Source organism: Myotis brandtii, unplaced genomic scaffold (genome assembly GCF_000412655.1).
Source record: "Myotis brandtii unplaced genomic scaffold, ASM41265v1 scaffold70, whole genome shotgun sequence".
Taxonomy (NCBI): domain Eukaryota; kingdom Metazoa; phylum Chordata; class Mammalia; order Chiroptera; family Vespertilionidae; genus Myotis; species Myotis brandtii.
In genome coordinates, this window is record NW_005370741.1 from 362,246 (window position 1) to 384,398 (window position 22,153).

The 22,153-nt window shown below is 42.3% G+C and overlaps 1 protein-coding gene across 1 annotated transcript in view; it reads left to right on the forward strand.

Annotated features, from left to right (window-relative positions):
• Nucleotides 1-3,981: 3,981 nt before the first annotated feature.
• Nucleotides 3,982-22,153, forward strand: part of SLC7A8 (solute carrier family 7 (amino acid transporter light chain, L system), member 8) — a 59,710-nt gene continuing 41,538 nt past the window's right edge. Inside the window, exons 1-4 of the mRNA XM_005882231.2 lie at nucleotides 3,982-4,471; nucleotides 4,711-4,889; nucleotides 19,904-20,108; nucleotides 21,341-21,492. Coding sequence (XP_005882293.1) covers nucleotides 4,751-4,889; nucleotides 19,904-20,108; nucleotides 21,341-21,492 — 496 coding nt within the window. The 5' untranslated portion in view covers nucleotides 3,982-4,471; nucleotides 4,711-4,750. The remainder of the gene's footprint in view (nucleotides 4,472-4,710; nucleotides 4,890-19,903; nucleotides 20,109-21,340; nucleotides 21,493-22,153) is intronic.

The window sequence follows — 22,153 nt, forward strand, 5'->3', positions numbered from 1 at the left end:
ATGCTCAACCACTGAGCCACACCGGCCGGCTGGGTTGATCACTTATCTTTGAGAGAGAGTAATCCTCAGTGAAAACCAATTAAGCCCTGGCTGGTTTGGCTCAGTGATTAGAGCATCAGCCCTCAGACTAAAGGGTCTTGGGTTCAATTCCAAGTCAAGGGCATGTACCTGGGTTGCAGGTTCAATCCTCAGCCCCATCAGGGCATGTGCAGGAGGCAACCACTTGATGTGTCTCTCACATCAATGTTTCTCTCTCTCTCTCCTGCTCCCTCCCTTTCACTGTCTCTAAAAAACAATGGGAAAAATATCCTGGAGTAAGGATTAAAAAGGAAGAAAGGAAGAGAGAGAGAGAGAGAGAGAGAGAGAGAGAGAGAGAGAGAGAGAAAGGAATGAAGGAAAGAAAACCAATTAAGACATGGAAGTTTCCATATTCGAACACTCAGAACTGGAGTCACCTAAATCCTTAGAATACCAAGGCCCCGTGACAGATTGAGCCCAGCCAAGGAGTTAAGGATGTGCAGCCTGCCTCGGAGAATGCATCTTTATTTCTTTCCCACTAGTGCTGGGAATCCAGCCAAGGGCAGCAAACAGAAGAGTAATTTGCTGGAATTTTTATTTCTAGTGTAAGAGCAAGGATTCATCATTATCTCCAGAAGAGCACGAATTAAATAACCATCATAACAAAACAGGGTCACTTCATCCAGATTCTCAGGACTGCATAAACCCTAGAAGATGCAACGTCCTTTGCCCTTAGAAATATGTCTGACAGGCAGACAGAGCACACACTAAAAAAGGATTATTAACTGATTGCATCGCCACATTTTCTCTTCTTTTCTTTCTTTCTGACCTGTACTGGCATTTTCTTTTTCTATTTCCTTCCTCTTTGCTCACTAATTTTCATCTGCTTTCCATTTTTAATGAAATAAAGGCTCCTAGAACTACTAGCTCAGGAAGCCACTGTCTGACCAGAGGCAGTGGTCACTGGACTCCAGGAGGAAAGCTGGCTTTAACTGAAATCAGGGTTTCCTTCTGACTCTGGGATGTAGATGCAAGAAGAGAGTGGAGTGGGAGCATGGACTGTGTGTTTCCTCCAGGAAGAGATTTGGATCCTCCTTTAGTGACCTCAGACCTCACAGCTCTGTTACAAAGAATAAGAATAGGATGATTATCTATTGGGTCCAGGAAAAATAACATTAAGAATGGAGTGAATGAGCTTCGTGCTCTATTTCTTTGGATTAACAGATATTTCTTACCTGTTATTTCAAAAAGGGAATATTTTGGAACATGACAGTGTTTCTGTTTAACTGTTATGCAAGTAGCATGTCCCCATGCTATGTTCCTCTTTGCACAGCAGGTGTCAGCCTCACACAGCCTTTCTCTTCGTAAATCCATATTCATAAGAAAAATGGCCCTCTTATTTACCCTTTCCTTGGTTAAAAGAATCAATTTCTTTCCTTTTTAAGCCTGCAAAAACAACAGGAAACAGTCACCCAGATATTGGAAACAGAGTCGTGCTAAAGTACTTGAAAAATGGCCAAACCAAGGACCATGTGAAGGGGTGACAAATGTTGAGGTGGGAGAGTGGGGAGGGTAGATTAAGTCCTGTGGGTCACACTAAACAGATGTTAAGTGTTGGATTCAAGTTGGGTCTCTAAAAGACACAGTTATGACACCAACTCAAGAAGCGGTGGACGTGGCCCTCTCAAAGGGTCTTTTCTTTCCTCCAGGCAAAGGAAGTTGAGGCATCAGCAAGCAGCTATAGTGTCCTGGGAAAAGTTCACAGTGTAAACCACTGATATCCACCTTGTCCACTAATAGGTTAAGTGTCTTGTTTTTTACCTCAGGAAAGACACTTCTCTGAGTCTTGGCTTTCTCATTTTTATGATAGAAAAAAATAACCACCTTGTCTACCCAAAGTATTCAATGAGGAGGAAAAAAATTGAGATGTTGTACATAAAACAGTTTGTAGACAGTAAAGCACTATTTAAATGTAGACTGTAGAATAAAATACATAAAGGCAAATGTAGAATAGAGTTATGAATAAAAAAAGAATCCAGTGCTCAAAATTTAAGAAACTTCAATGAATCATTTCTATAGATTTTTCTCAATATACTACACCCAGGTTTTTTTCTCTCCTGTGTTCAATGTTAGTCATGTGGAATTGTAACACACTTAGAGTTTATTTCACAAAAACTTCCCAACCTGGAAAGAGAACCATATAATAAGGTCCTGTTGAAGGAGGGGGAGAGAGTCCTTTCCTAGCGTTTGTACCATTAATAGACAGATATAAGCCACTTGCAAGCTCCAGGTGCTAAACAAATAGACATATTAATCTTCAACCATCCTTCCTGTCCAATTTAGTGTGCTTAGTACCACTATGTCCCAAGAATGTATTTGATTCCATAACCTCGCCCCTTCTTTAGCCTCTTAGTTCATAAATTGAGATGGCTAAAGCTTACCATGTTGTGGACAGTTTGCACTGGTTTGGGCCAGACACAAAATTCATTGCATTTATGTTTTATCTCATACTAAATTTACATAATTTAAATTAGAAATGCAAACATTACTGAAAGAACTTATGTTTGAAAAGCAGAAAGATTATTTTATATCTTGATGTTGAAATTTGATCAGAAGTCTTCAAATAAGATTGTTTAAGAATAAATCCATTAATTTTTCCCTCTATGCTTTCTAATATCAGGAAAGACCAGAGGGATTCAAAATTGTTATTTTCCCATGACTCATCCCCACCCGTGGAGTTTTGTGCTATATATTCCCTGCCTTGTCTGTTCTTTTTGTTAAAAATTCTCATCATCACCCCCTACTTTTTTTTTTCGCTGAGGCTTTCAATTTGCAATATCTTAAACTGGCAGAGAAGTAGAAGGGGTTGAACTCTCAACCTTTGAAATCTTTTAATACTTGCTGAGTAGTCAAGGAGCAAAGTAGAAAAGACTGCTGATTGAACTTTACCCCATTTGGAAAAGCCTTTGCTACTATAGCTCAAACATCCATGTTTTAAAGAAGTATTTGTTTTCCTAAAAAGTAAAAAATATTTTGGAACATATTCCAAAAAAGTGAGGCCAAATTTCTATACTTAGTGGTTAGCTTAGGGAACTTTTTAGACCTGCTTTAAAATCAAGTACTTTTGCATAATGTATTTAATAGATGAGAAATAATTTTATTTTAGATTTATTGTGTTGTCTGTTGTATTGCTTCTTGCTGTTTTTTCAAAGTACTTTACACTTATAAATAGACATCATTGCTCTCACTCTTAAGGCAGCAATTTCTGGGTGAAATTATTCAGGGAAGCCAAGACACAATCTTAATATGGTCATAAATTAGTCATCCCTTAAGATCAACAATCTGTTCATGAACAGAGAGGTGCTGATGACTCCCCACAATCTTCCGGGTCTGCCTTTCAAATAATTTATAGATGCAAAAAAATATTGGGAGCTGTGAAAGGCCCCATTCTACCGGATTTTGTGTCATTCTTTCCTGGGACCAAGGTGGGAGTCATTTTATTCCTGTCTTGTCTAACGTTAAATAAAAACTGTGAACAGTGGGGTATTACCTCTTCTTGGTGAGCTTGTTTCCACTATACTCTTCACAGTTCACAATCATACTAAATGAACTCCTTTTCCATTATTTTTAATTCTTTCCATTTCCCACCCCCATGGTGGATTTCCTCCTACTTGCAGAAACTTGAAGATGATGTCCTTACAACCTTCTCTCCAGTATCTTCAAATGATCCAGATATAAATATTTTAGTGCCTTCGCCAGTGACTTTCAGAGGGCATGAAAGTGTCTGCACTCGTCCCTTATTTTTAAAGCTGTCTGATCTATAGCGCAATACTAGCTAGTGGACTCTCCCATAACAGTTGACACGGAGAAAAAGAGACGATTACAAAGAGAACTATTTAAATTGAAAAGGAGGGAGGAGACGGAGGATGGAGAGGAATGGAAGAGAGAGGGCGGAGCTAGCTCAGCACATAAAATCGCACTAGAGAAGGAAGCACGTTTGTGTGTGCCTGAGCCACTCTCCTGCGACCAAGAGAGATGGGGCCGTCTGTGTCGTGAGCACGGAGATCAGAAGAGGGAAAACAAGGACAAGAAGACAAGCGAGACAGAAGAGGACATCTGGACAAATCGGAAGGCAGAAGCCCAGGAGAGGAAAAGAAACCCACAGCAGGTGGAAACAAGATCCAGAGCAAACCAGTCGGATCCACAGTTGTTTTCCTTCAAGAGAAGTGGCGGAGGATCGCCCTTTTCCCCTTCAGTTAATGAAAAGTACTTTTATCCTCCTAAAAGAAAAGGCTAAGGGGAGGCAGAAATCTGTTTCCTTAAGGGGAGAGCTGAGGGAAATCCAGACTGTCTCTATTTGAAGCGTCTGAAATAAGCCTGGTACACATTGCAGAACCATCCTGTTTTCCGAAGAGCTACATCCCTCCCAGGAGCATTCCAGCCGGAGTCGCTGGTACAGTTTTATGTTTGTATTTAAATATCTATGTCTCTTCTTTCTCCTCCCTTTTAACACTTTCCTTGTTCATAAGCACGAGTGACAAGAAAGTGTCAGTGTAGAGTAGAAATATTTTCAATTTTCTCTTTTATCTGCCTGTGTCTTTTTAAGAGGGAAGGGGTGGTTCTTATATTGGAAAAGACATTTTAATTTGAAAGGCTCGCTCTATAAATATATTTACACCCATTCGCATTTAGAACGAGAGATCTTTCGGAGGTTGAAATCCTACTGAGAAAGATGGAAAAAGGAGCCAGGCACCGAACCAACGCCGAAAAGAACCACCCAGAGGGGAGCGAGTCAAAGACTGGGTCCGGAGAGGGCGGAGTATCCCTGAAGAAGGAGATTGGATTGGTCAGTGCTTGCGGTATCATTGTAGGTGAGTGCAATTCCCTCTCCCACCACCCCCCTCCCTCCCCGTCTTGGTGGTCCTCCTGCGGAAACTTAACCCCTCTAAAAGGCTATTTATGCTTCCTATTCTCTTAGAAAATGATTGTCAGTCACCTGTGCTGTAACCTACCCCGTGCCAGTCAAGGTTTGTCCAAGCCAAGCTGAATAGCTTTGTCCAGTGCTCATAGACTATCACACACCTGGCCGATGGTCAGCATTGCCTGGGAGCGTTTTTAAAAAAAAGCCCTGACCGGTTTGGCTCAGTGGATTGAGCGTCGGCCTGCGGACTGGAGGGTCTCGGGTTCGATTCCGGCCAAGGGCACGTGCCTTGGTTGCGGACACATCCCCAGTCGGGGGTATGCAAGAGGCAGCTGATCGATGTTTCGCTCTCATCGATGTTTCTAGCTCTCTATCCCTCTCCCTTCCTCTCTGTAAAAAATCAATAAAATATATATTTTAAAAAAATACAGGCTTTTGGGCTCCCCACCTGAAGGTTCTCATGCAGTAGGCTTCAGGTGTGTGCCTGAGCCACTCTCAGGTGCTAGGGCACCTGAATTTTAACAAGCTTTATGCAGCCATCTCCTCAGCAGACTCTGGACTCACTTTTGAGGCATGTTAGTAGATATTTGGTTATTTTATGTTATATGAAACTATGGGCCTACGGGATGTGTAGTAATAAAAATAGCTACAACGGCCATAATAATACTTTGCCTTTCTATAGCTTTTCCACTTTACGCACTTTGCGAAGTAATTGAGACAGGGCTCTGATTCCCATTTCACAGATGAGGAAATAAATTATGCAAGAAGAGACAGCTCATGTCTTTTTGTAAATGTATAGTTTGCACTTTCTCTAGTTGCCTAGTGAAGTCCCCTGTCTCCTAACCCTGTGGGTTCTTGAAAGGAATTGGGAGGAACTAGAACAGTGGTTCTCAACCTTCCTAATGCCTCGACCCTTTAATACAGTTCCTCATGTTGTGGTGACCCCGAATTTCATTGTTACAAATTGAACATAATTAAAGCATCGTGATTAATCACAAAGACAATATGTAATTATACATGTGTTTTCCGATGGTCTTAGGCAACCCCTGTGAAAGGGTCGTTCGACCCCCAAAGGGGTCGCGACCCCCAGGTTGAGAACCGCTGAACTAGAATGTGGAGTCAGGGAGGAATTGATGGATAAAACGCACCCCAGCTTAGAGGCTTTGAAGGTGGGGAGCCTGGGTGCCCCAGAGAGTGCAGTGCAGGCTCCTTCAACCCCCTAACTGTACTCAGCAGGGGGTTCCAAGTACAGCTTCATCTCTAGAAAACACATCCTCCTCTTTCCAGAGAGGCTCTGGACTTGGATGGGCAATGGCACATTACTGTCGTCACTTCAGAGGGTGAGAGTTTCTCCTGCTGTCTTTGGCAGAGGGCTTCATCTTCTCCCCATGGGAAGGGGCGCGAGACAGACAAGCTGGGTATATTGCATCATCTTGTTGTTAATCCCCCCTCCCATTTAGAGAGAGTGGAAGGGAGGGAGGGGGAGAAAGAGAGAAACATCAATGTGTTGACCACCCCTCCACACCTCAACAAGTACGTGCCCTCCACCGGGATTCAAACCTGAGACCATTTGGTGCACGGGACCCATGCTCTAACCACTGGGCAACCTGCCAGGGCTCTCCAGAGTTCTTTTTGACGCCTCATTGTGTCATGGTGCCCACGAACCAATTTCTCTGGATGACCCAATGGTCCATTTATTAGCACAGAGACATTTTTGGCACCTGTGCAATAGTGACACTGGAGAACACCCTTGAAATAAAATAAAATCAGTACAGTATTCAGATAATCCTCTTCACTTCTACACCCAGACTTCAGTGATACTGTTATTACCACCCTGCTTTTAAAATAGAATTCCACTTTATCTAATTCTCTGTCTCTGGGAGGTTTTCCAGGTGTCTACAGTTATAAGAAAAGCAATGTTATTTAAAAAAATATAGTCATGATCTGAATCTCTCTCTCATTACCCTTTCTTTGCCTCTCCTTAATCCCAATTGCTGTAAGAAATGAGATCAGCAAAGTACTCCATTTGTACAGCACATGCCAATTTATGTTATATAAATAGCAGAGCCTGTTACCTCTTTCACCAGCTTGACTGATAGGATTAAGCATTTTCCTCCCTTTGGGAAGGTTCTGATTCATAGGCAGATGTGCACACCCACATGCACACAAGCACAGCTGCCTTCTTGCTGCCTCAGCTTTGCTCACCCACACCTACATATGTGGAGGTTTTCAAGGGCAGAGGATATTTTCCTGTGGACTCAGATTGGTCTATCTCTTTCTTTAACATTTTTCTAAGACTATGAAAAGAAATTTGTGTTCAGGTTAAAAAGTACAACTTGAGTGAATGTTACTACGGACTTATCCACAACCTCATGGATGGCAGTATGGTGAAAGGAGATGCCAGATGTGTGATTTCAGAGAAAACTGGATATTTTTCCAAAGTGAGAGAATCCTTTTAGTTACTAGGCACTATTCTACATCTAAGCTAGGATAAGATGCAAATTTTCCTTTTAGGATGATATGGGGGGAAATCCTTAGAGATGCCAGATATGTGATTTCAGAGAAAACTGGATATTTTTCCAGTTACTAGTCACTATTCTACATCTAAGCTAGGATAAGATGCAAATTTTCCTTTTAGGATGATATGGGGGGAAATCCTTTTGGTTGTTGAGTTACTAGTACAAGTGTGCCGAACAGCTGCCTTATCCTTTTCTAGAGGAGTTTCTGAGTGGATGATAGTTATTCAAGTTTTATCAAGACCAAATGCAAAAAATAAATGCATTTTCTACACAGAATTCAGAGTTCAACATCAACACTATGGAAGAAATCTAATTAGAAGGCAAAAAGAGAAAGGAAATTTCCTAAGTGAATCAGATAAAGCGGTATGTGAAAGTAGCAATTTGGCCTCAAGTCTATCTATCTCAATTGACTTAGAGGGATAAGTGAAAGTATATTTCATACAAGCTCATAAAACTTCATCACAATCATCACGGATGATCTGAAGTACAGGGTGCCCCCCCGAAATGTATACACGCTTTGAATGATTATATAAAGTCAGTGTTTATTAACATACAGTTCATTTTCAAAATTGAGTTATCAGTTGTTAAAATGTATATACATTTTTTGGGATACCCTATAGAAATAACAGAATGGCAGATGCTATAGGAATATATAATGAACTAATAGAAGACTCATGCCCTAGAGTCTCTTAGGGAGATGAAATTCATATGCATTAAACAGAGAACATTGAACATGCATTATATGATTGAATTGTGTAAGAGATGAAGGAAGGCAAAGTTAGGTGAATGGTGGAAGCACAAAGAGAGAGAGAGAGAGAGGTTCTCACCCAGAACTAGATTAAAAAGCATCTTGAAGGATGTGAAAAAAGATGGAGTAGAGAAGATGATTTGGGGAGATTTTGTAGGTAAAGGGGCAGTAACTAAACTGTTATTTTCTGGAGAAAAAAACAACTAAGCTGTTATTTCTTATTCATCTCTGAGTCTTTAGTGTTTAGAGAGTGCCTGACATAGAACAATTACTTAAATAATTATTGAATTTAATTGACTCTTGACAAAAGTCTGAAGACAGTAGTAATAAAAAGTATTTATCCGAGGGGCTGTTGGGAACCTGGCTTGAAAGTCTTTAAGATAGGAATAATTTTATCAACCTGGACAATTAGGTTGTCCCATTTTCTTTCTTTTTAATTCTCACCTGAGGCGATTTCCCCCCCACTGATTCTGGAGAGAGAGGGAAGGAAGAAACATCTATGTGAGAGAAACATGGATCAGTTACCTCCCATACGCACCTTGACTGGGGATTGAATCCAAAACCTGGGTATGTGCTCTGACCCGGAATCAAACTCACAACCCTTTGTTGCACTGGATGATGCTCTAACCACTGAGCACGCCAGCCAGGGCAGGTTGTACCATTTTCATTCTTTAACATCACTTTTACCCTAAGCTAAACAAGCTATTGCTCTCCATGTACTTGGTTAAGAAAACCTGTTGGCAATAGATGAACTTAGATTTCTCCATGAATGTAAAAAGACTGTGAAGGAGCAGCAAAATTTATTTATTAATTATACCAAAGCTACTGTTAATAGCTTCCATTATGAAACACTTATTATATGCCAGGTACTCATCCAGTTACCTAACATACATTATCTTATTTATCTCTCACAATAACCCTGAGGTAGACACTTATTAACCCTTCTTCCAGATAAGAAAATAGAGGTTCAGAGGGAGAAAGTCACAAGGTGGTGAAGGTCACACAGCTGAAAAGTATGGAAGCCAAGATTCAAACCTAAAGCTTTTCTGAATCCTGAATCAAGCTCTTAAGCATTATTCTCTGCTATTTCTGTTTTTATGTCCTGAAAAGTGTGTTTTCCTTTAGACTCTGGGCAAAAGTCCTTATCATTTTTATAGATGAAGCAGTTAGTGTTGTATTCCCAGTGAGGAAGTGTCCCAGTGTAAAGGGATGTTGGGCAATCAGCTGGGGTGGAAGAAGGTAAGATTCCTGGTGCAATCACAGGAAGACTTGGAGGGAGGTGTGTCGCTCAGCTGCTACAGGATCTGGCCGGCACAGAACACATTCCATGAACTCTCCCACAGGCTCATCATTCCTCTCAGGACCAGCAGTCTTCCCAACCATCAAAGAGGGGCCCAGAGTTCCTGGCTGTTTACATCATTTTATCCCAGTTACATATTTAGGTACATGCCTAGAATCTAGGTCTGAAGGCCACCAGGCCAGTTGCAGAGCCTAAAGAAAAATATTCATACTATGTTCGACCGTTTTGTTTTTAGTACAGTGTGTGTTTATGGGGGAACTTGATCCATTTGCTGCAGAGCAATACTGGATGTGGTTCTAGCTACTAGACTGCTGTCTCCCAACTAAAAAGATGTTTAAAAACAGTATTTATTGAGCTCTAACTAAATGCTGCTTCCTGTGCTTTAAATTCTGTATGTATATTACCTTATTTAATCCTGACCACAATCCCATGGAAGTAGATATTACAACTATCTCTATTTTAAATATGGGGAAGAGCTGGTAATTTGCCCAAGGTCGCACAACTGATTACTGTGTTAGCCTAACTCCATGGCCAAAGCTCTTAGCCATTCCCCATTTCTCACTGGTAACCAAGAGGGGAGGGAGAGAGGCTGGTGTGTATTGTGTGGTGGAAGAATGGACAATGGAGGACCATAACCTAGAGGTTGGAGTCTGGAAAGATCATGGATCTTTCTGATACTGAAAAATTTGGGGAAAACTTTTTTTAAGGCTATTTGTCAACAAAAAAGTTTGGCTATAATTATAACCATACTGCAATGGCACTGGGCTAATTTGGAAAATGTTCAAGCCCAAAAGATTTTCAGACTCATGTGTTTTACACCACTTTAGAAGGTTTTACATTTTAGAGTCTAATATGCTATATTAGCTTTCTAATCTCCAAAATGTCTATTAGATGTTAACGAGGGGGATGGAGTGTGAAAACTGCTTCTTGAGTTTTTACTCCAATTATTTTTTTATACATGGAGAGATTAGGATTTGGTTCATTCAGGATGAAAACATGTTTAAAAATCTGATTGTTCTTAAGGGAAAGTCTGAGACAGAAGCCAACGAGGAGGCTTGTTAAAACAAACACATCTTGGCGGATAGAGAAAGGCTACACCCAACAGCATAGTAATAATAAGTAGCTACCATTTGCTGAGCACTACTATGCATCAGACATGTAGTACCTGATCAGTGCTTTAAGCATAGCCTCATCTAATTCCATGAAATAAGTCGTGTTATTAAAAGGAAGGGTTTGAGTGAATAAGTAATTGGGCGAAGGCAGAATCAGGATTCTCACCCAGGTCATTGAACTCTGAGGCTACTGGGCTTAATCAAAATGCTTCACAACATGGAACTCAGGGTGGCTGGAGCCAGGAATCCTGTTACATGCTTCTTGCCCCCAGCAACCAGGCACTCAAGGATCAATCTGTGGCCTACTACTGGGAGCGCTACAATATGTTCTCTCAGAAAGCAGAGTTATACAGATGAGTGACTAGCAGGAGATGATAAGGGTTGGGAAAGAAAGTAGGAATCCAGCAGATAAAAAATTGTGTCTACCTTCGTCCTCCTAAAAGCAAGAGATAAATCTGCCATGTGAAAGGTTACTTCCCTGCAGCAGAAGGGGAAAGACATTCTACTCACCAGAGACAAGGAATTTGGGGCTGAGAAATTTGTGTAAACCAACCCTTATCTTCCTAGTCACCTCATTAGCATTTACTATGCCTAGCCCATACCCCTAGGTCTGGTCAATTCTTCACAAATTTATTGTCCAAAAGGTATACAAGCTCCCTGCTCTGGTCATTTCTTCAGGTCATTATTCTCTTGTCAAGGCTACCACGTACATATAAAAATTAATACAATTTATGTGTTTTTCTCCTGTTTTAAAAAAATGTGTCTAAGAAGCAGAACTAAACAGCCCATTTTATTTAGAAAAACAACAAAAACACCCATACCCAGATCAGATGACCTTCTTGGAGAGGCTGGCCCCATATAGTATATTACTTTTCTGAATCGGCTCCTTGAAGCAGCGTAGAGGTACAGGTAGGCTAGTTGGGGCTGCTCAGGTTGCCTGGCTACTAAGGTTTTCTGCTTTCCTCTGAGGGTTAACCCACAACATGGCTGCCTACTAAGAAATGCCTCAGGAATTTCTGTTATCTTGTTGTTATTGTTTGGAGTGGTGATGGGGTGTTTAAAAAAAAAAAAAAAGGCAGGCATGAGCAATTAATCCAAAGAATATATTCTGAGCTACTTAAAACAACAATGACTCAGGAGCAGGGCCCTAGAAACTGTTCCATTCCAATTTTTAAAAATATATATTTTATTGATTTTTTTACAGAGAGGAAGGGAGAGGGATAGAGAGTTAGAAACACTGATGAGAGAGAAACATCAATCAGCTGCCTCCTGCACACCCTCTACTGGGGATGTGCCCGCAACCAAGGTACCTGCCCCTGACCGGAATTAAACCCAGGACCCTTCAGTCCGCAGGCCAACGCTGTATCCACTGAGCCAAACCGGTTAGGGCCCATTCCAATTTTTAACTCCTGGTTGAGCATACAGAGCAAGAAGGACCATCCTTGTTCCTCTCCCAGAACGTACCTATAGAGAAGTCACCCCCACCCTCTGGTGATCTGGAAATGGCTAGTTGCAGCCTGTTCCCTGGCACAGGGATGAGAGCTGCTGGTCATAGAATTCAAGATCTGTCCATAGTTTCACATTCAACAAACCCTTATTGAGCACATTATATGCAAGGCTCTGGGCTGCTAGGTTCAATTCCTGGTCAGGGCACTGCCCAGTGTAGGGGCTCAATTCCCAGTGGGGGGTATGCTGGGAAGCAGCCAATCAATGATTCTGATCATTGATGTTTCTATCTCTTCCTCTCCCTCTCTGAAATCAATTAAAAATATATATATATTTTAAAAGAAGTGAAATTATCCTTCAAATCTATTTTAAGTTGTTTTATTTATAGAAGAAATAAAATGTGAGCCAAAAAGCTTCATCGATTATATTTCATCCCTCATTCTTTGTCACAGTCATAAGTCTTCCCATTGGTTTGCTCCCTGCTTTAAATATTCTCAGCATTAGCAGTGACTTCCAGGGAGAGGGTTTTACAATATGCGTTAAAGTGTTCAGGGCAACCTCACACTGAACTATGAAGGCAGATTACCCAGAGAGAGTACCACAGATGCAGAATTATTACTGTACTTTTCTCAACTATATATAGATTTTAAAGGTGCCTTTTTGTACGTCTTTGAAATACATAAATGCTTTAGCTGCTTCTTTAGATTATAATTCTGCCTAGGGTGTTTAGTAAGCAACTGATATAGGCAGATCAGGTTGCCTTAGGGAAAAGGAAGCTTTTGTTAAGAGGGACCTGATGCTGGAATTAGAAAGCATATAATTATTTTTTCCATGACTTGTGTCAGTGTGTTGTGGAAAGGGAGGAACCATCCATAGTACAGCAGAGGAGGAAGGACTTTGGAGATAGTATTGGGTTTGTAAACTGCTTCCTTATTTACAAGCTTTTAACCTGGGACAGGTTGATTATCAATTTACTTACCTGTAAAATGGAAGTTTCTCATGGAATATTAAAATAAAGCTGGTGTCCTATGGTATATGTTCAATATATATTAGTGTTTTTTTTTCTCTTCTTAAGCTCATCCTCCACCCCACCCCCACTTCTGGTTCAGAAATTTCTATTAGAATGACCAGGTGATGAAAATTGGCCAGTTCAGGCCGAGTCCAACCTGCTTATCAACCAGCCAATGCTTTTCCTTTTTTCTCTGTTGATTTGAGTCAACCTACTAATCAGCATTCGTCTTGTGCTTCTCCTTTTCCAGGAAGCTTTAGCCCACGCCAGAGACCTTTTCCATTCCTAATACATATGTCTTGTCATATCTTGCAATTGACCTCATGTAACTTATGCTCTAACCTGGTGTTGTCAGCCCTGTGTCCACGTACATGTCTTCACTTCTCCACACAATTCCTTGATGACAGGGACTGAGTCTTACTCATTTTCACATCCCCACATATTCAGCCTGGCACATGGTAAGTGCTTAGAAAGTATTTGTTGAATAATAGCGGTCAGTCAAAAACAAATCACCCACTGGGGATATGTTTCCAACAATGTGAATATACTTAATGCTACTGAACTGTACACTTAAAAATGATGAAGATGGTAAATTTAATGTTATATATTTTACCATAGTAAAAAAAAAAGTTTTAGCTTAAAAATGAGTTATTCCTATGAACAATACGTTTTTGTGCTTGGTTTAAAAAACAAACACCCACATTAGTGAAATTTAAATTTGAAAAGCACTATAGTGATTTTCCAGATGATGATGTTGAGGCATGAAGGTGGAGCGGATTTCTCAACCTTGGCACTAGTACCTTTTGGGGCAGATACTTCTTTGTCATGGAGGGCTGTCCTGTGCATTGTAGGATGTTTAGCAGCATTCCTTGCCTTTACCCACTAGATTCCAGTAGGGACAACCAAAGTGTATCCAGACATTGCCAACTGTCCCCTAGGGGTGGGAGAAAGATGCAGAACTGCCGCCGGATGCAAAGTAGACAAAGCCTTCACGGTTGGCGCCTGGTTCCCCATCCAGACAGGGAGACGCTAGGGGCCAGATGTAAATCTTTAATGGACATATTTGAGGACTCAGCACTCTTAGCCCCGCAGGCCAGGATGCCTGTCTTTCAGTGGCTGGTGGGTAGTGGTTGGCTCCCTCTATTTTGTTAAAAGTCCATGTGTGAACAAGTGCTTCCCAATTACCTTTTAAAGCAAGCATGTACAGAGTGGGTGCACAATAAATGCTGCTCGAGATGCAATTACATGTTGGCCGCCCACCTGAGGCATCTAAAAATTATACCTAGACAAGCAGACAAATGACTCAGAGGATACTTCATGGTCCTGGCTCTACAGTGCTATTTGGGAGCCAAACCTCAGATTCTTCTAGGGATGGTCTCTATTCCTATTGCTATAAATCCTAGCATTTCGTAGACTATTAAGTGTTCCCACACAAATGTAATCTTTGATCCCCACAACAACCATGTGAGGTAGGCAGGACAGAAACAATTTTCTCCCACTCAGCAGATAAAGGAAGGGACTCTTAGGAAAAGTCAGGTCACATGGCATAAGAGTGGCAAAGCAAGGATTCAATGGCTTCCCTGACTCTAAGTCTAGTGTCCTTTTCACTGTTCAGTAAGAAATTTCAGATAGCAGAGTCCTGCAGCACATTCCACATCTGTGTTCTGTAGTAGATGGCAACTCCTAGGGCATATGTCAGAGTCTTGACCTGCTCTCACCAGGGAGAGAGGCATGGTGAGCTTCCAGGCCTGCTGTCAGGATCAAAGCCCGGCTTCAACCTACTAGACCCTTCCACACTGCTCCCCGAGTCCTGGCAGTCCTCAAGTCCTCCCAGCCACTTTAAGGGAGAAGCACAAAGAAGGTTCACCTCAGCTTTCTCTGGACATGGTGAAAATGCACGAAACCTCCAAACCCTAGGAGGAGCTCTGGTTAGATTTCAAGATTAGCATGATTTTGTAAGGAAGGCCAAAGCCTTTTGGATCTGAGGGTCTGTTGGGCATTAGAAGTCTGTAGTTCCATGTCCTAGGAGATTATTTTTTGGCTATAGCATTCCAGTGTGGACAGGCCTGGATGTGAGTAATGCCTTTAATAGGAGTCACAGGTGGAGAAGTTAGTGGTTCTTCATAGCAAATGTAGAGTTTCTCAATTCCGGCAATTTTTCTAGTGAAGACTTGCCCACTGATACAAATTGGCCCCGTTTTAATGGAGTGGTTTGCTTCGTTTTTCTTTCCCAGAACAAGCCCAAACGGGCCTCATTGTCTAGGCATCCTTGGACTCATTTTTCACTAAAGAAGATCTGTGTGATAAGATGATTATTTTATTAATTGGTGTGGATGAAAAAGAGGGTTGAAACCTGATCTCCAGTACCTTGGCTATACCAAATGGGTGGCCATCTCATTCTTGAATGGTTTTGTAGTCACTGAGTCTAAGAGTAAAACAATGGAGGGGAAAAAAAATCCCATCTTAATAAACTTTCTTCCCACCTTTCATCAAGCAAGTTTCCGAGTCTAGGTGGAAGCCCTTTCCCAGTTTTCCTTTTTCAAAGCCACTCCAGAAAAATCTCCTTTAGATAGTGTCCAAGCTTAAAAGCCCTGCAGCTAAAGTGTGTGTTGTGCAATTTCTAGAGGAGAGGCAATATGGGATAGTTGAGGAGATCCTGGGCCAGGAGTCCAAGGCCTTGGCCTCTCACCCAGGCTTTGCTACATATGCAATATGGGACTTAGATCAAGTCTCCTCACCTCTCTGAACCTCAGTCTTTGAAAAGGAAGATAAGAATAATAGTACCTGACCTATGCACCTAAGAAAATAGTTATGAGAGTCAAGTAAGGTAATGGATGTGAATGTTTTGTAAATCACCACTAAAGGTGGTATTGCAATAGAAGAAAGGAATCAGATCTGTGTTCCAATTTTGGGTTTTTTGTTGTTGTTAATTCTAACAAAGGATATTTTTCCATTGATTTTTAGAGAGAGTAGAAGGGAGGGGGAGAGACAGAAAGAAACATTGATGTGAGAGAGAGACATCAATTGGTTGCCTCCCACACACTCCCTGACCAGAACCGGGGATCTAGCTAGCAACTGAGGTGTGTGCCCTTGACCGGAATCGAACCGAGGGTCCTTCAGTCTGCAGGCCGACGCTCTATACACTGAGCCAAACCAGCTAGAGCATGTGTTCCATTTTTTAAATAAGCATTTCCTGTGAACCATTCTCATTGCCTATAGAGTGGAGCACGTAAAACTATTTTCAGGAAAGAGCTTGAAGCTGTGACAGATTTAGGTCCTAATCCAGTTGTTACTAACTCACTCTATGAGGTAGGCAAATAACTACCTGCGTCTATTTCTTCATCCATAAAATAGGGATAATAACATCTCCCTCATTTTCCCCATTTGGAAAATGGGAATATAGTTGCCCTACTTTCTTCCCCTACAAATTGGAGATAGTAGTAATAGCCAGTCTATTCTGCTCAGCAGTGAAATAACTGGGTTGCTTTACTCATTTGCCTGCAATATACACTTGACATAGTTCATGAGATTTGGAGGTTCCAAAGAAACAGGTATATTCAATTGCTCTGTGCAGATAAGTTCTAGATTGATGTCAGACATCTTTCATTTGGTAAATATTTATGGAGTGTCTACTAAGTGACACTTCACAGGTGAGGGGAAGCAATATAGTTCCTTTTCTCGTGGAGCTTACAGTTTAGTGGGGGAGATAATATTAATCAAGTAATTACACTAAAAATTGATAGAGTAGGCATTGCTCTTGAGTAAAAGTAATATGAATATTCTTGCAGCTCCAGAACATAGCTGTGCTGTGAATGACATTCCGCCCCTTGCAGAAGCTCCAGAGGCCACTAATGTGGAGAAAATGTTACCTGATTCTGGTTTTGTAGGTAGCGGCTTCGTAGAATCTGGGAGAGGCATTCTTTTCCTTCTTGTTCCTTAGAATAAATAAAAGATTTTAAGCATTTATCATTGTAATTTTAATTTGGTCAAAATTAATATTGTTGGAGGGAGGAGAGAACCCAATTTTTATAAAATGAAGATTCTTGTCTCAATGCTAACCTATTGCGACTCTCACCATCATTCCAGCAACTCCATGGAAAGACGTGTTTGTCACCAAGAATACTGTAAGAGGAGGCAAGCAGTGGTCACACGCTGCAATGGGCTGTGGGTGTTGCACATCCCACCTTCCAGCGGCTCCCTCCACATGGGACGAGGGAAGGAGCACACACTCTAGAAATGTCAGTGCAAACCAGAGAACAGAAGTGCTTCTGATTCCCACTGCAAAATTTGTTTTCCAAGAACCCTTAGTGGAACATTAACATTCTTTATTCTTGAGAAGATGGGGTCTTTTCAATAACATCCATTCCCACTTCCTCCTTGCGACAGCCATTCCTGGCTCTGAGAACCGCCTAGTTGTTCCCTAACCTCCCTTTCAGCACTTTCAAGACCAAAGTCAAACCTAGTTTTTCTCTTGTAATGATTGCTTTTCTAACCTCTTGAGCTAGTTTTTTAACCCTAGTTGTATTGCTCTCTTCTTGGCTGGCTTTGAAATGACCTACAGATCACTCTTCTGATAAATACCTGCTAGGCAAGGAATTTACTATCATCTTTCAGCACTTGTTCTCAGTTCCCAGCAGCATATTTAGTTCTGCATTTGATGGGTCACTTGACAGGGTGACTGAGTCTTGAGTCCCGGGATACTAGTGCCTTTTAGTCTCCATTAACCCAACATTCATGCAAAGCACAAATGAGGACTGTTTAGAACCCCAAAAAAAAACCATTACTCATTTCATGCTGCAATTTTTTAGTTTGTAAAGGGACAGCTTATTTTGCATCCTAGAGGAATAAGACACAATTGTTTTTAGAATGTAAATATTCTCTTCTCTTTCCCTTTGGCTGAAATAACTGGATGTATGACCTGGGATTAAAAATTGAATTTTGGTTTAGAAGTGAGTTTCAGGACTGGATTGAGATTGAGTTATGGCTGAGGTCTGAAAGACTGTTTTTGAAAACTGAGCATAATATTCTATACTCGGCATCTGGTTCAGCTAAGCACTAGTTCCAAATCACTAGAAGGATATGGTGGGAATCTGAGATGTCCTCAGAACACTGTCAAATCCAACTGGCCTCATAATTACTCTGCATTTCTACCTGGATCCACTTAGCTTCTGCTTCCTTATTCAGGCCTTTAGTGGTGCAGCTGGGGTGGGGTTCGAGGGTAGCTTTCAAAGCATCTGTTCAATAGACCCTGATCCCATCTTAAATCGTAAGAAGTAGACAAAGAAAGCTTAGGAAGGTGCATGTAGTTGCTTCCTCCACACTACTACTCCTCCCCTGCCCAATATACACAGTCAGTCCTTGCTGCTGGCCTCCCCTCTCTGGAAAAGCCCGGCCTCGGGTACAGACATAGAAGTGGATTAATGGAAAAAGTGCTGGGTTAAGCATCAGGAGACTGACTTCTATATCCAGTTTTACTTGTCGGTAGCTGTGGAATTTGGAGAAAGCCACTTAACCCCTCGTAGTTTCTTAGTTTGTAAAAATAGAGAAATACCTAGGTCCTGGGCAGGTAACTCAGTTGGTTAAAGCATCTTCTTCATAAACCAAGGTTTCGGGTTCAATCCCTGGTCAGGGCACAAACAAGAAGCAAACAATGAATGCATAAGTAAATGGAACAACAAACCAATCTTTCTCTCTCTCCCCCTTCCTCTCTCTCTCTCAAATCAATAAATTAAAAAATATTTAAACAACAAAATCCTGTTCACTTTATAAATAAATAAAATAAATTTCTTCCTCTTCCTGAATTTCATAATGTTGTGAGGGTGACATGAAACAGTGGAGGAGAACGACCTTTGGAAGAATATAGTGCTGAGGCTTTGCACTGATTGCACGCCTATAAACCACTTCCAAACGACTAGGACTTTTTATAGGGTTTACTTCTGTTTCTCACCAAGGGTGGAGCTGTCATGTTTAGGGTAGAGGCTAGCCTCCAGGAGTGCTATCCATGCTCATGGGTCTAGAAAACCCCCAGTCATGGGGTGTGACCACACTCTGTCTCTTTGACTCACTTTTTTTTTTTTTTAATCCTCACCCAAGGAGTGAGGATATTTTTTCCATTGATATTTAAAGAAAGTGAGAGAGGGGAGCAGAGAGAACAAGAGAGGAGAAGGAGAGAGAGAAACATCAATGTGAGAGAGGTACATCGATTGGTTGCCTCCCACACGTGCCCCAACCTGGGACGCGGAGTGAACCTAAAACCCAGGTATGTACCCTTGACTAGGAATCGAACTCGAGACCCTCTGGTGCACAGGCCCACGATCTAAGCTCTAACCAATGAGACATGTGGTCCAGGACGCTTTGTCTCACTTTTGAAGCTAACTGACAGCTGGTCTCTGAGGCAGCCCACTTTTCCAGCCCTGCCTTTTCCAGCCTTGGGTAGATCATGTGCAGCCCAGTCAGAGAGTCCTGAAGTTCAGTACTTGCACTAGCACTTCTTACTGTGTGGACTTGGGCAATGCACTTGATATCTCTGAGACTCAGTTTCCTCCTCTGTAACGTGGGAGAAATGATATCTGACTCCATAGGTTTATCCTAAGGATTAAAGAAGAAATGTAGAGTACCTGACCACGTCCTGGTCTCTAAGTGCCTGTTGTCCGCTCCTCCTCCTCTGCTTCTAAGAAGAATTTGCTAGACACATCTCCCTGAAGGTGATTCACACAACCCAACAGTCAGTATTTTAGAATCAGCTCAGAGATGAGATCACCCCGCAAATGCTGGTCCTGCCACCTGTGCTGATGCTCCTGTCTCCCTGTTACTTTTGGTGCCTCATGCAGGGAACATCATTGGCTCTGGAATCTTCGTCTCGCCAAAGGGTGTGCTGGAGAATGCGGGCTCCGTGGGCCTTGCTCTTATCGTCTGGATCGTGACGGGTCTCATTACAGCTGTGGGAGCCCTTTGCTATGCTGAGCTTGGAGTCACCATCCCCAAATCTGGGGGTGACTACTCCTACGTCAAGGACATCTTTGGAGGACTGGCTGGGTAAGAGGCTCTGTGGAGACCTAAGTGGTCTAGGAAGCCAAGGCCAGGGGTTTCCAATGTGCTGAGGAGAGCTAGAGAATGGGATTCCTCTTTTGCCTCCATGCTTGCTAGCAAAGCCTTGTGTCCCCTTGATGCCCCTGAGAGTGACAGAGGAAGCAGGTTGTAGTTTTAATCTGTTGACCTTAGTGGTCAAGAGTCTATGAGTGAGAGCAAATATGATAACTCTGGAGATTTCAAGGAAAAGCACTTCATAAAACAAAGCTCTTTTATCTTGACAAATGAGAGGGCCCACCTAAGAGACAGAGGTGCTCTCTTCTCACATTACCTAGGATAATGGCCTCCCTCCGAGCCAGGCTCTGATCTTGAATTTCCTCAGTTTCTCCATCCCTGCTACTGAAGCACTCAACCCGCACCTGATGAGCCCAAGGATGTGGAGGACACTACTCCCGCAACACCTGCTCAGTGCCTCCCCTGGCAGTTGCATGTCCTGGCTTTTAAAATTCTGAGGTTGCAAATTTTATTTTCCACCATTGGATCCTGGGGGCCAAAATGGTAAAGAAGAGATAATGAAAGAAGAGGGAAGAGTTAAATAAAGCCAAGATGTGTGTTAGCACTAGTTAAAACTTAACTTTTTATCATTAAATCACTAGAGGCCCAGTACACAAAATTTGTGCACCCAGAGGGTCCCTCAGCCCAACCTGTGCCCTCTCGCAGTCTGGGAGCCCTCGGGGGATGTCTGACTGACAGCTTAGGCCCACTACCCATGGGGAGTGGGCCTAAGCTGTCAGTTGGACATCCTTAGCGCTGCCACGGAGGCGGGAGAGCTCCCACCACTGCTGCTGTACTCTCCAGCCGTGAGCCTGGTGTGGGAGCGCACTGACCACTAGGGGGCAGCTCCTGCGTTGAGTGTCTGTCCCCTGGTGGTCAGTACACGTCATAGCGACTGGTCGTTCTGCTGTTTGGTCGATTTGCATATTAGCCTTTTATTATATAGGATTTTATTGTCAGTGCAGAGGGCTGGGTATACCATTTCGGGGGGGGGAGGGGCTGGTCTCCTCAGCATCTGGAAAACAAAAGGAAAATGCATCTCTTTAGCCCACGTGCCCTCCTAATGCTGCCCTGTGACTTGCCCAGGCTTTCCCTGATGACTTCTGAATACCTGCCATGCTTTCGGTGGGGGTGGGGGTCTCCATTGCTATCTTGGGTCAAATCTTGTCCTGTTCCCTCTTCAGGTTCCTGAGGCTATGGATTGCTGTGCTGGTGATTTACCCCACCAACCAAGCTGTCATCGCCCTCACCTTCTCTAACTACGTGCTACAGCCGTTCTTCCCCACCTGCTTTCCCCCAGAGTTGGGCCTCCGACTCCTGGCTGCCATCTGCCTATGTAAGTACCATCTGGGCCATGCTCTCAGGGTGGTCTCTTTTAGCCTTCCTGGTGGTCTCCATACTCGCTTCTTCCTCTGCCTCTTTCTTTTCTTCCCTTTTTTATCTGCCCCCATTAATCCCCCCCTCCCATTTCCTACATGTGTGCTTTAGATGAATGAATTTTGCATACAATTACCTGGTGTTAAAAAAAGAAGATACTTAAGTAGCTGCTCATAGGCATAGTAATTTTCATTGGCAGGGCTCTTTATACAAAGCACTTTCACTTATATGATCTGATAGGAGCAAATGACAAGTCCAGGAGCTAAGCTGGGCAGTATTATAATTTTCCTAGTACCGATAAGGAAATGGAACCAAGCAGTGACTCACCCAAATGACAGGCCCTGAGTAGAGCCCTGGTCTCCTGATTCCTTCTCTTTCTAGCACACACATTGTCCTGGAGCAGCAATTCTCAACCTGTGGGTCGCGAACAATGAAAATACATCCTGCATATCAGATATTTACATTAAGGTAACAGTAACAAAATTACAGTTATGAAGTAGCAACGAAAATAATTTTATGGTTGGGGGTCACCACAACATGAGGAATTGTATTAAAGGGTCACGGCATTAGGAAGGTTGAGAACCATTGTCCTGGAGGCTTCTGCTGATTGTAAGATTTTT